Consider the following 13599-nt stretch of genomic DNA (forward strand, 5'->3'; position numbering starts at 1 on the left):
CTGGTCCTGTAGATATTCTTCCTATCCTTATGACAATAATATTATTAAGCAAATTTTCTTATTATTTTATTTATATTTTACTAGTCCAGTTTGATGTAAAAATCTGTATTCTCCCATTAGGGCATTACAAAAATCATGCACGAATACATGAGAAGAAACTCTGAAGCTTAAAGAGAAGAAGGCAGGAAAGTGTTCCTTTTCTTACCCTGCTCTGGGCTTTAAGGTAGCATTGCATTCTGCTTGCACACTGCAGTGTTTTTGAAGGCATTAAAATATTTATTGATCTTGAATTTTGTAGAGACAGTCATTCATGTTATACTTCACTGTCTCAAATAATAGATTAAAAGGTGAGGCAATAGGGGCCATTCACTTCAATGCATGTGTCTAAGGATGGCAGCTGCTTGATATACGAAAGCAGTCATCTCAGACTTACTGAATTTCTATAAGCACATTCTCCTATGATTAAATGTCAGTCTACAGAACACAGCTATGGAATTGGAAATTATTAACCAAAATGAGAAAATAATGCCACTAATATATCACTGCAATAGCAAAATGATGAAATTAAGGTAAATCTACACATTTGAGTCCACACTTTGTTTTGGGATGATACTGACATACATTCCCCAAATAAAATAAGACTAAAAAGATAGATGTTAACAGTAATGATAAAAGTCGAACAACAATTTCTTTTACCTTTAAACTTTCTAAGAACCTATGAGTATAGAGTAAGTCAATGTCCAGGTGGCAAGGAAAGGAATCTTAACATTTTGATGTCCCCTATTTGGCAGTAATCCCTTATAATCTGCCAGTTGTCATGTTGTTTAGGTCTTTAAGGGACATACTCAACTATCAACATTTTTAACACATTGGATGAATTTGCATTTTTTACCTTTAGATTTCTCAAGACAGTATAAATCTTGTTGAATAATCTTAATTTTCTGGCAAACAATCATTTGCTTAAGGGATACTCCCCCAAAAAATTTTTGGGGGAGAAGTTTTTGCTATAGGGCGCGTGCGCTTGCCAGAAAGACAGAGAGAAACAGAGAGACAGAAAGTGAGAAATCACCCCCCAGGGGGATGGCCACGCTGTAATCTCTTCTCCTCCATTCTCCTCTTGGGATCTTGGGCACGCACACAGATGCGCCACCAGGTCCGGAACTCAAACTGCAGTCGGCTACATGGGAGTTCAGCGACATAGCCATTACACTAACTGCTGGCCCCATGTCAAACATTGATGGAGTACAGATTTCAGTCTGCCACTCTTTCTATTGTTTTAATCCGTGGGAAATTTATTTTCTACCTCTGCCTTTATAGCTATTTGACAGACATTCTTTGGGTTTGTACTCTTATTAAAGAAATAACTTAGAGTCTGAATAAAAAGAGTTCCCTGGTTTTGTGACAGCAGTGTCCTTCAGTATAGAGACAGCTGTACAATTGCACCGGTATCAGGAGATGAAGGGATGTGCTGTGTGATGTAAAGAACAATCAAAGGAGAAAAATCCAATGAAAAAGTGACTGTGAAACTAAACAGCATTTCATTTAGCTATCACTTTAAGTCAGAGATTTTTCCATTCACATTTTGCAACTTCCTATCCACATTATTTTTGAGAGCCAATCTAATTACATAATGGAAATAGAGTAAGTTTTAAAAAGTCTATGAATTAATTATACTGAAATCAACTGATGAGAAATATTATCTTCCAAGCTCTTCAGATTAATAAGTATTTGAAGTGAATCATTAAATAGGAAAATTATTTCATTGATTTATTCAAGCCCTTTTTTGTAATTCAGTTACTAAGTCATGGAGGTGTTTCTAAAGGGTATTATTTTCATGGGTTTTTTGACTTCCTTAGGCCATGCCCTCTTGGTTTGGTAAATGTTTAATAAGCAACTCTCTCTCTCTCACCATACACATGCACACACACACACACATATACACAGAACACACGTACACATATATGTAAGCCCATTTCTATTTTAGATCAGTAATTTGCAGTTATAGGGGACAGTGAATCTAAATGACTATATTCATTTTTCCCAAGTACTAAGTCATTTTTCTGGAAAATATGATAGTCAATCTGGTAAACTATATATTAAAAGAGTATATTTAATTCAACTGAATTAGAGTTCTCTTATTGATTACATTAAAGAGAGTGCATGGACCAGCAGTTGGTGTGATGGCTATGTCCCTGGACTCCCATGTAGTTGACTGCGGTTCGAGTCCCGAACCCAGTGGCTTAAACTCATGCTGGGCGTGTGTGCGTGTGTGACCAGGATCCCAAGAGGAGAATGGAGGAGAAGGGACTGCAGCATGGCCATCCCCCCTGGACGGCGATTTCTCACTTTGTATCTCTCTGTGTCTCTCTGTCTTTCTGGCGAGCATACGTGTCCTATAGCAAAAACCTCTCCAAAAAAAAAAAAAAGAGGGCAAAATTTGATTTTCAATCCTAGCCATTGTTTGGATTGTTTTATATATTATAATTTGTACGACTTCAAATTATTCATTTTAATTCTGTTCTAGAACAATAATTAGTAGGACTGCCATAAAGACCATGCTGAGGCAAATTTATTAAGGTAGAGGCACAGATTCATTAGGCAGGGGGAATTAGTAGGCATCTTAATACATTATTAAAGTATCACTAATTATAAACGTCAGAAATCTCAAAGATCCTCTTACTAGTGTTTGATAGGTGCCTATTGATAATATTAAAAATTGACCCCTAGCCACAAAAATCACATAAGATATAATTTTTTGTTTTTGTTTTTCTTAGGGAGAGAATTTTGCTATAGAGCATGTGTGCTTGCCGGAAAGACAGAGAGACAGAAAACGACAAATCCCCCCCCCCCCAGGAGGGATGGCCATGCTGCAATCCCTTTTCCTCCACTCTCCTCTTGGGATTTTGGCCAAGTACACACATGCACCCATTCTGAGTTTAAGCTGCTGGGTCCAGGACTCGAACCGCGGTTGACTATCAGAGAGTCCAGCAACGTAACCATTATGTCGCCTGCTGGTCCAACATAAGATAAAATTTTAACCTACCTAGCTTTCCTATTCCTAACCTTTTCTAACTTGGAGGGATGTTTCTGTGACAGTATGTTTGCTTCCCAGGCAATTGGTTTGATGGAACTACTGGTTAATAGCTTTTTTTTCCATCAAAGGATGAAGTTAAGAAGTGGGTATTGCCAGTCATGAATAATCATTTCTAGATACCAAAACTTCAAGGAAAGGAGGGTTGCATTACTATAGATTTGAGTCCTTTTCAAAGTCCCAGTAGGAATGAGATTCTTTTTTATTTTGACACATTTGGTATCTTCCCACTGTTTTACTTTTCTTTTTGTCTTTTGAAGATAGTGGCTTTTGGTCAAAAGAAAAACTACAGATATTTGTATGAGAAATGTCTCCCCAGAGGTTACAGATTGTGCTGAAAGCTCTGTTTTTAATAAAAAGTATCTATAATTGTACACTTTCATCTGTTTGCCCTTCCACCGACTCCTTTCTTGGTTTTGGGCAGAGCTCAGTGACAGCAAGTGCATTTGACCGCTCTTTCTTCTTGAAGCTACTTTTCCTAGCAACCCCAGTCGAACATGCTATTACCATAGACATCAATGCAGTCTTTCTGTTGTCTTGATACAAAGTTAAGTGTCACCATCAGAACTGGGGTGAGGGGAGGAAAATGGGGAAGCAAGGAGAATCCCAACCTACCAACTGATTCAAAAGATCTGTTTTCTTAATGCTTAGAAAAAAATGTTTGGAATTCAAAATGACTGAGCAAGAAATTCCAATTGTTTTGTTAGCGTCTACTGTCCACCAGAAGACAATTTATTCTGATCAGTGAAAAATTTGCTACTATCATAGGAAGAAAATGAGGATTGGGGAAGAATATCAGGAAAGACGAAGTCATATGTTTTTTATTTATCTCTGACACTATGACCTTCATATTATTTTCTGTTATATATAGAAGACTACAGAGGAAGGATTAGTATAGGGCCAGGAAGAAGTGCAGTGGTATTGCAGCTGGGCCCATATAGGAAAGCTTCTGGGCTTGTAAGCCAATGTCCCTGAGCAGGCAGTGTGTACACCCACACCCACTGTCTGGCTGGCTGAGACTGGGAATAGATGGCAGCATGAAGATCCTGTTGGGGGAGCCTGTCTCTCTCTCAGTTTTACTAGGAAGAAATGATAAAGGAAAATTAAAATTAAAAGAAAAATTAAAATATAGACCAGCTGATGGCATGGAGATTAAGGTGGCTGGATTCTACAGGGCCAACTGTGCAGTTCCAGTCCTGGATCTGGCAGTTTGAGAAACATGGTGGGTGTGTGTGTATGCATGATCCAAATCCCAAGAAGAGAATGGAGGAGAAGAAAATGTTCCACTTGGTGAATGATTTCTCACTCCCTGTCTCTCTCCAGCAAGCACACGTACTCTATAACAAAATTAAAAAATAGTGAACTAAAATTAAGTAATAAGTTACCTGTGTGAGCTTGGTAAATAACCTAAACTTTAAGTCTCAGTTTCTTCTTTCACAAAATGTATAAAATAATAGCACTTACTTCATCAGGCTGTTGTGAGGATTAGATGGAAAAAAATACATTAAAGCACTTACACAATGCCTGACCTAGAGTGAAGATTTAATACATGGTCTGTAATATTCTTATCACATTGGCTAAGGCATAATCCAAAAGATGGCAGAAGTGAAAGAAGTGATGTGACAGGACTTTAAATACTTCTCCTGAAACAGCTGTTTTCAACCATTGTAAAAATTTTTCGTAGAAGTTCTTATACTGCTCATATAGTATAGCCTAAATTTCAGGAGGGATTTACAGAACTGTGACATACTCTTCTTTTTTTTTTAGAGAGGTTTTTCTATAGGGTGCGTGCTCTTGCCAGAGAGACAGAGAGACAAAAAGCAAGAAATCACTCTCCTCCCCCACCGCCCCCAGTGAGGATATCCACACAGCAATCCCTTCTCCTCCACTCTCCTATCAAAATTTTAGGCACACATGCACACACTCCCAGTGTAAGTTTTAAGCAGCTGGGTCCAGGACTCCAACTGCGATAGGCTACGGGGGAATCCAGTGACGTAACCATTATACCATCTGCTGGTCCCATGTGACATACATACTCTTACAGTGATTCTGATACTGTTTAAATTAATGCACATCAGAACTTGCAATCTCATGGACTGATGTAATGAGGAGAGATTAAAAACAAAACAAAATAAACTACCACCTATTATTATACCATTAAAATAAAAAGATAGAATTCAACAACCTCACCATTTTGTCCTTACCTGGCCTCTCTCAGATGCAAAAAAACACTAATAGAAGATACAGAAGCAGCATTATTTCTGAGAGGTAAACATTTTTGTCTTATTATTTTATGAGTCCAAATCTTTGGGTTCCTGGCTTGGATGGTAACCACATTTATTCCCCAATAGTGAGTGGAGTACTGGTAGGCACAGCCATGACTATTTCTAAATTAGTTCAGCTAAAGAGCTATGATAGCCAGAACTGAGAGTCACAGATTCAGTCAAAGCCTTGCCATAAAACTGATTTCCTGCCAAATCCCTGCAGCATCACAGTAGTTTCTGATGGCTTAGGCAGAGAGATAAAATTTTTTTAGAATCTTCTGCAGGGGCTTGGAGAAATAAATTCAAATGGAGCACTGGTTAAAAATTCCTCACCACTTGGGACCAGCAGTTAACGTAATGGCTATGTCGCTGGACTCCCTCGTAGTCAATCACGGTTCGAGTCCTGGACCTGGTGGCTTAAAACTCACGCCAGGCGTGTGTGTATGCGTGCCCAAGATCCCGAGAGGAGAATGGAGGAGAAGGGATTGCGGCGTGGCCATCCCCCCCTGGGGGGCGATTTCTCACTTTCTGTCTCTCTCTCTCTGTCTGTCTGGCGAGCACATGTGCCCTATAGCAAAAACCTTTCCAAAAAAAAAAAAAAAAAAAAATTCCTCACCACACAGTCTCTTTGATTCCCCCTTCAATTTGTAGTCCAATTTCTAGCTTCCTATTCCTGTTATGTCTAGCCTAATAACTAGTCGCTCTATGACAACTGCAAAAGCAATATTAACTGTGAAAAACATTCACTGTAGAGTAAAATATAGTCCCCATAAACAATGGTACAATGATCACACTTATTTCCGTAAATTATGCAGCTCAAGCTAATTCTCCCATTACCATGTTCATTTTCTCAGGTTAATTCTCACTGAATATTAAATTGACATATGCCATTAATCTAGAATAAAGTACTAGATTTGAATATTTAGAACCTTTTTAATTCCCTCTACTCTGCGAGGTAACAGGTACACATATCTACAGAGTCTAAGGTTTCAGGTTTTAGGTAAAATTGCTCTAACACAGAGAAGTCAGAAGCTACTTATGATAGCAGGAAGAAGATACATGTGACTTTATACATTAAAGACGTGAAATAATTGCAAAGGCCTAGCACATTATTTCACATTTGACAGGAAATATAAAATTTTAATGATGTTTTCAGATAAATTAAACAATTATTTTAGCCTTTCATAAGGGCTAAAACCAGTTCACAAATGTTTATTCAATCAGAGGATTGCGTGCGGATCTTAAAGCAGCAGGCAAGCAAATGATCACCATGATTTGCATTGAAGGTATGATTAAACATAAGATTATGAACTTTGAAAATAAATTGCATATTAAAATGGATGTTTGGATGAATAATGTAAATACTTGTTAGTTCTATTTATAGTAATACATAAATAGTACTTTTTCTCTTAAGGTTAAAATAATTGTAACCCTTTGTAACTGTCGAAGGGACTGTGATTCCTCTCTTTGGGCAGGCAACCTGACCTGGGCTCTGACTCAGTAATTCCTCAATATCCTGCCCCGTCACATTCACTCCTTCCTCTTTCCTCATAAAGAAGCAGATTTGACTCCTTTCTTGTCTGAGATTTCCAACTTCTACTTCACTAATGGCTTCTTCTTTCAGCCTTTAAATATGTTCGGGTGTTTTCTATTTAAATATTTCTTTTTACTTATCTCATACCTAGAGCTCACCATATTTCACTCTGTCCTTTTAAAAAGAAACTTCTTTCTTGAGTTTTTCTAGGTTTCTAACTCTGGAGCCCTTAATCATAATGCAGATACTTCCAAAAGTTCATGGAGATATGGAATTAAAGTACAAGTTTGTTATGGTGCAAAACTATTTTGAAATTCACGCATAGTTTGTTTGAAGACCTCTTGTACTTGCCTTGCTAGATTTTTTGGGGGGCTGCATTTACACTGTTAATCCTATCCTCCTTAAAATATATTTTTCCCATTGATTTCCAAAGTATCACCTTTCTTTCTCTTAATTTTTGTTTTTGTTCTATTTTTGTTTTTGTTTTTACCATAGTGCACATGTGCTTGCTGGAGAGAAACAGAGAAAGACAGTGAGAAGGAAAGTGAGAAATCGCCCACCAGGAAGGATGGCCATGCTGCAATCCCTTCTCTTCCATTCTCTTCTCAGGATTTTGGGTATGCATGCACATGTGCTCAGCATGGTTTGTTTTTTTTTAGCTGCCAGATCCAAGACTTGAACCATGGTTGATTACATGGGAGTCTTTTACCTTAAGTAACATACCACCTGCTGGTCCCTCTCTTACATTTATTTATTATTTATTTATTTAGTGGTCATTGGAGAAGAAAGCTCCTTCTATTCCAACTGATTAGTCAAAACTATCACAGGACTCCATTTCTCTTGCTAGGGATGATAAGTCCTTAGATATTTTGATTATTGAGATATTAGAAGAGACTTGTGGAGAGATTTGGGGGAGAAAGATTTTGCTTCTGAGAGAAAGCTACTTGAAGCTAGCCTCTCTCTCCTCTTGGATTTAAAAGAGGAAACTTTTTTTAAAAATTTCATTTATTCATTCCTTTTATTTTTAATTTGACAGAGAGAGACAGAAAGAGGGAAAGTGAGAAAGCAAGCTACCAGGTCCAGGACTTGAACCGTGGTCAGCCATGTGGGAGTGCCCAGCACCTTAACCACCATGCCACCTGCTGGCCCCAAAAGAGGAAACTTTTTATCACCAATTGTCATTGGTAGTTATCTTCTAATTATGGGAGGAACCAGTTGTAGGCTAAAGCCAAAACATGGAGACAGTGTGGAAAGAGAAAAAACCGAAGTCTTTAATAATACATATAGAATGAAGGACTGAATTTGAGACTTACTTAGATCTTGACTACTTCTTAGGTAGCTAAGTGTTCTTTAATGGTCAAGCTATTTCATTTTTATTTTCTACAAGTTGCAGCAGATATCACTCTATAATAGTCTTCTCTGTCTCTTCCTCCTAAGTACAACTGACCCTCTATATTACAACATTTTATATAAGGGAACTGAACATTCTCTGATTTTGGTATCTCAAGTTGGAGGAAGAGGGATTGGAATCAATCCTCTGCAAATATTGAGGGACCATTGTACATCTCTTTTTTTAAACATTTTCCAGGATTCAAACCGCAGTCAGCCATGTGGGATCCATATGCCTTAACCTTCATGCCACCGGTGGGCTCACTGTACATCTCTTAAATGTTGGTGTCCCAGGGGTTCTGTGTCATTCTTCTGTCTCACTTATGACTCAATTATAAGGTATATTCTGGTGATTCCTAAATTTGTTACCTATGGCTAAGATTTCTGTACTGAGGGACCAGTAGTTGGCATAATGGCTATGTCATAGGACTCCCATGTAGTCGACCGCAGTTCAAGTCCCGGACCCGATGGCTTAAACTCATGCCGGGTGCATGTGCGTGTGTGTGCCCAAGATCCCAAGAGGAGAATGGAAGAAAAAGGACTGCAGTGTGGCCATCCCCCCAACGGATGATTTCTCACTTTCTGTCTGTCTCTCTCGGTCTTTCTGGTGAGGACACAGGCCCTATAGCAAAAATCCTCTAAAAAAAAAAAAAGATTTCTGTACTGAAATTCAAATAATTATATCTAAACATCACTAAACATTTCCACTAATATGCCTTAGAGATACCTCTAATCAATATATTAAAATTTAAACTGGGCCAGCTGGTGGTGTGGTGGTTAAGGCAACTGGGTCCCATATGGCTGACTGTGCAGTTCAAGTCCTAGACTCAGTGGCTTAGAAAACACACCAGGTGCATATGCGTATGTGCCAAAAATCCCAAGAGAAGAATAGAGGAGAAGGGATTACAGTATGGCCACCAGCTTCTGGAGATGCTTTCTCACTTTTTTTTCTGTCTCTCTATGGCAAGTGCACATGCCTTGTAACAAACTTAAAAACAAAACAAAACACCAGAACCCAAAAAACCATGCCAACTCTCCTTTCTCCTCCACTTCCATTTGTTTATTTATTTTTAGTTTGCCACAGAGCACATGTGCTTGCTGGAGAGAGATAAAGAAGGAGAGAGACAGAGAGAAAGTAAGAAAGCACCCCCATGGGTGATGAAAGCAATCCCTTTCTCCTCTACTCTCCTATCAGGATTTTGAGCATGCATGCACACATACCCAGGGTATTTTTCAAGACATTGAGTTTAGGTGGCCAGGATCCAGTGTCTGAGCCACCGTCACTGGCTGGCCCACCACCTTTTCTTCTTTCTATATGCCCCATTCAGTAGATGGAGCAAAGTCACTCTTAGACTTTTTTGTCTCTCCAGCATTTATAAGGGCTCAGTGACATACAGTAGCTCACTAAAGGCTTGTTGAATGCACTGCTGTAGTTTTAGAAATGGTGAATCTACCTTTGTGTGGTCAAATTTCATTTTATGCAAATGGGCTACAACACACGGCTGAACCCAAGAGGATCAGAAGTATATGTCAGATGCCATCTGTCCCTTTACTTCAAAAATGGGTGGCAGGGTCTGGCAAGTGGTGATAATATCTGCAGAATGGTGGCAGGATTTTGTGTAAAAATTCATTACCAACTTTATACTTGTCAATGATAATGTATGAAGTCTTCCCAATGCATTTAGAGTTAATCAAATTTCCTACAGTGGGATAATATTTAAAGTTACCAGAAAATTAGAAATGATGTTAAAACACAAGATACAGATTACATATTACAATGAACGTGCAAGGTTCATGGATTGTGTCATCAATTTGAAATTGGTTACCTTTTTAGTAATGGTGTCCGGAGGTACATCCCGCCTCCCAAGTGGATAAGGATTCCATTGGCCACTAGGAGATAGATCTTCTTGTCCATTGTCTAAAATGTTGCTTTGCTGGGACGGGGTCTATTGCAAAAATGGTATGGTATTCTTTAGTGATGTAATAGAAGTTTACCATAGTTTCCTGAAAAGAGTCCCTAATAATTATGGTAAAATTAATTTTAATTGCAGAAAAACATATATCTTGAACTAGAAATACTATTTTACACTATGGGATAAGAATTCTAAATTGACAGCTTTTTGGAAGCAGTGAAAAAATGCAATTTAATAACCACCTTAGAGTGACTTACTGAATTTTAAACAAAAAATTAGATTACTTACAGTACCTGAATAAAAATAATAAGAATAAAATTAACCAATTTTTAAAAACCACAACACTTATAAACTGCCCAGTTTGTCTCTTTAGTGTGACCTTACACTTTAGAATATAAGTTGAAGCTGGTTATGCATAGTATGTAACATAATCTAAAATAAATTTATAAGGCTGTATTGATTCTGAGAGAATGTGCCTTGCACTAATCCAAAGTAGTTACCACTGGCAATGTGCAAGATTTATGGTACTGTGGTATTATCTACACATAACTTTGAGGGAAAGATTAAAGCCACATCAAAAAATATTATGCTATTAGAATCACAGTGTAAATAAATCATGCCTGTTTTGATGACCAAATTTATGTATTTATACAGATCACTTCTGTATTAAAGTTTAAACTCTTTATAAACATTGTTTTGGGCTGATTTCTTGCTCATTGTTTCAAACAAATAATCTTTCTGTCTTTATTATTATTAATATTAGTATTTTGAAGGGACTACATGTTATCTGAAGTCACAATAAGCAATCACACACCATCAGAAATATGGCCTCCACTAGAAGGATGTACACAGTGGCATGTGCATATGCACACACACACACACACACACACACGTACATGCACATATATATATATATTCATTTGTTTTGCAGAAGCTTTTTTTCTTGTCTAATTTGCACCATATTCAAGTACTGCCTGGTGTCTTAGGCAATTCTTATGTGTTTCTGATATTGTCCCTTAGTGTCTCCTATGCCATTTTCCATACATGTTTGGAAAGAGCCATACGAATAAAGCCTGGTTAGAGTATATGTGCAAGTACACGAATTATCCTCCAACCCTAGGAAAAGAGAATTGGGCCAGTCTCTCTATAACATGCCACAGACTGGCTGCTTGCTAAGCTTTATTGAGTAGTCCTCCTTTTTCACTCTCCTTTAAAAAACAATGGTATGAACATTCAGTGTGCATTCTGACTGCATGTGCTTTTTAAAAGCATTATTTGAAAATATTTAAAAATCACTTTATTATGACACTAGATGAAGTCTTCCCAGGATTTAATGGATCTTATATTTATTGGATATAATGAAAAGGAAGGATCACTCAATTATCTTCTCATATTTTGGTCATGCACGTTCTTTTTCCATAAGCTTTTCATAAAATGTGAAAGAAGAGAAACAAGACCCGATTCAAGCTCTTGGGTTATTAAGAAATAAATGTATTTGTTTTTGTTTGAAAAGCCAAATGTAGATAACACAGGTGAGGTACACATTACCTGAAAGTACCCAAGAAGTTATTAGTGCCTGTTTGTTTTAAAACTTGGGTTTTCTAGTCTTTACTTTCTTCAGAGTGTATGTTTCTGTGTGCTCATACACAATTTTTCTGAATATTAAAAAATATAGCAAGTCAAAATATTAAGCAGCTAAGCAGCTAAAATGTAATTATGCTGGCTAAGCACTATTGGTAAGTATTTTAAATTTTTTTTCTAATTTTTAGTACCCATGCTTTTTTCTGGCTTGGTTTCTTTGCCAGTAAAGTGTGATAATAATTATGTTCATCTCTTGGGTCACTGGGAAAGACATGATGCATCTTTGCATAGAAAAATCCATCAGGACTTTCCTAAAGACCTAATAACCAGTTATGTAAAATGCACATTTTTGAGAAGTGGCCAAAACTCAATACGAATTTTCTTTTCTGTCCTGTCATCCCTATATCCATCTTGTATTTTTCTCTACCATACTTGGTTTAGCTACCAGACATGAACCTCAGTCACTGTTAGAGAGCAATTGAGAATTGTAAAATTCTTTTTGGTACATATATTTTTAAAAATTAAATTCCTTTAGTCACAATCCTAATATCATGGGGGCTCAGGCTCTTTACTAGTTTAAAAATTAATATTTCTCTTTTTAAAATCAGAACTAACCATCACACCAGTCGGTATATCTTACAGGGCCAAAGGGAACATGAACATGCAGACACATTAAAAAGATAAGTTTCCATACATAATAATATTAAGGGAATTTTCTAAAAGCAATTTCCTTTACTAATTTCAAGAATGCTCTGGCCTTTTTATTTTTCTTAAAGGAGACTCCCTAGGTATGACTTAAGTCTGTAGAACTAGAACAACCAAGAAAACAATTTATAGGTGGTGGTGAGAACCAGAAAAAGAATTATGCAGTACACTCACATTGTATATAAATTCAGTGGCTTAGCTGTGAAAATTCTATAAAAGGTTAAAAGGAGCAACTGAAAAAAATGTAAAAAGGAATACCAAAGCTATCACCGTTGAAATTTATTATTCCTGAGAAAGGAACCAGACTGAGGCTTACTTATTCATTTCATTATTTCTTGTGCCATATTCTCGATATTTTCTTTAGATACTTTAAAGATGAAGAATGACTCTTACTTTCATGCATGTGTGTCCATATGTATGTATCTACATAAGGACTTGCATGTGTACATATGGAGTTCACATGCTTGAGCAGATGAGCTCCGCTGAGCCAGCAGTTTTGCTTTAATCTGCTATCTGATGAGCGCCTAGTACGCTTGTGAAATACTACTTACTGCATTCTGTTAGAAAAATTGTAGGAGAGTAGTATTCGTAGTTGGCACTTTTCAATGGTTTTGGGACATATCACTTAAGAATGTAAAATTTTATTTTGCTAAGTAATTGGAACATAGTTTTAAAAGGACATTACCACAGATTCCAAAAAGTATGTAGAAACAATTTTCCCCAACGTATTTCCAATGAAATTATTGTTATATTCTTCTTTTCCAGCATATATTAAAAAATATAGGCATCTTTGCAAAATATTATTAAGGTAAATATATTCCAATGTTATATCTAATTGATTATGATTTCATGGGGTTCAATCCAAAGGTGAAAGTGCAATGCTCAAATGATTTTTTAAACCAGCAACTCATTATAATGGTGACAAAGCATCCATATAAGGACTAACATTAGTATTTTGTTAATTTTAGGCACTGTCTATGACGATTTATGTGGATTTACTGGCTCAAAGCTTTTTTCATAATTAGAAAGGTAAGCTAATCTTTCTTGAGGGACAGATAGCCAATAATAAATACAACAAAATCAATAGAAATTATGGGCATAGGTTGCCTGGAGGTGAGGTAG

General features: G+C 37.0%; 1 protein-coding gene and 1 long non-coding RNA gene across 2 annotated transcripts in view; one reads left to right on the plus strand and one right to left on the minus strand.

Moving 5' to 3' along the window:
* Positions 1–13599, minus strand: part of LRRC7 (leucine rich repeat containing 7) — a 543267-nt gene that overhangs the window by 55981 nt on the left and 473687 nt on the right. Inside the window, exon 23 of the mRNA XM_006167144.1 lies at positions 10105–10224. Within this exon, the coding sequence (XP_006167206.1) occupies positions 10105–10224 (120 nt within the window). The remainder of the gene's footprint in view (positions 1–10104; positions 10225–13599) is intronic.
* LOC102496407 (uncharacterized) overlaps positions 13444–13599 on the plus strand; it is a 2934-nt gene continuing 2778 nt past the window's right edge. Inside the window, exon 1 of the long non-coding RNA XR_337175.1 lies at positions 13444–13506. This is a non-coding gene — a long non-coding RNA (uncharacterized LOC102496407). The remainder of the gene's footprint in view (positions 13507–13599) is intronic.

The sequence above is a fragment of the Tupaia chinensis genome, unplaced genomic scaffold (assembly GCF_000334495.1).
Source record: "Tupaia chinensis unplaced genomic scaffold, TupChi_1.0 Scaffold144529_1, whole genome shotgun sequence".
NCBI classification, from domain to species: domain Eukaryota; kingdom Metazoa; phylum Chordata; class Mammalia; order Scandentia; family Tupaiidae; genus Tupaia; species Tupaia belangeri.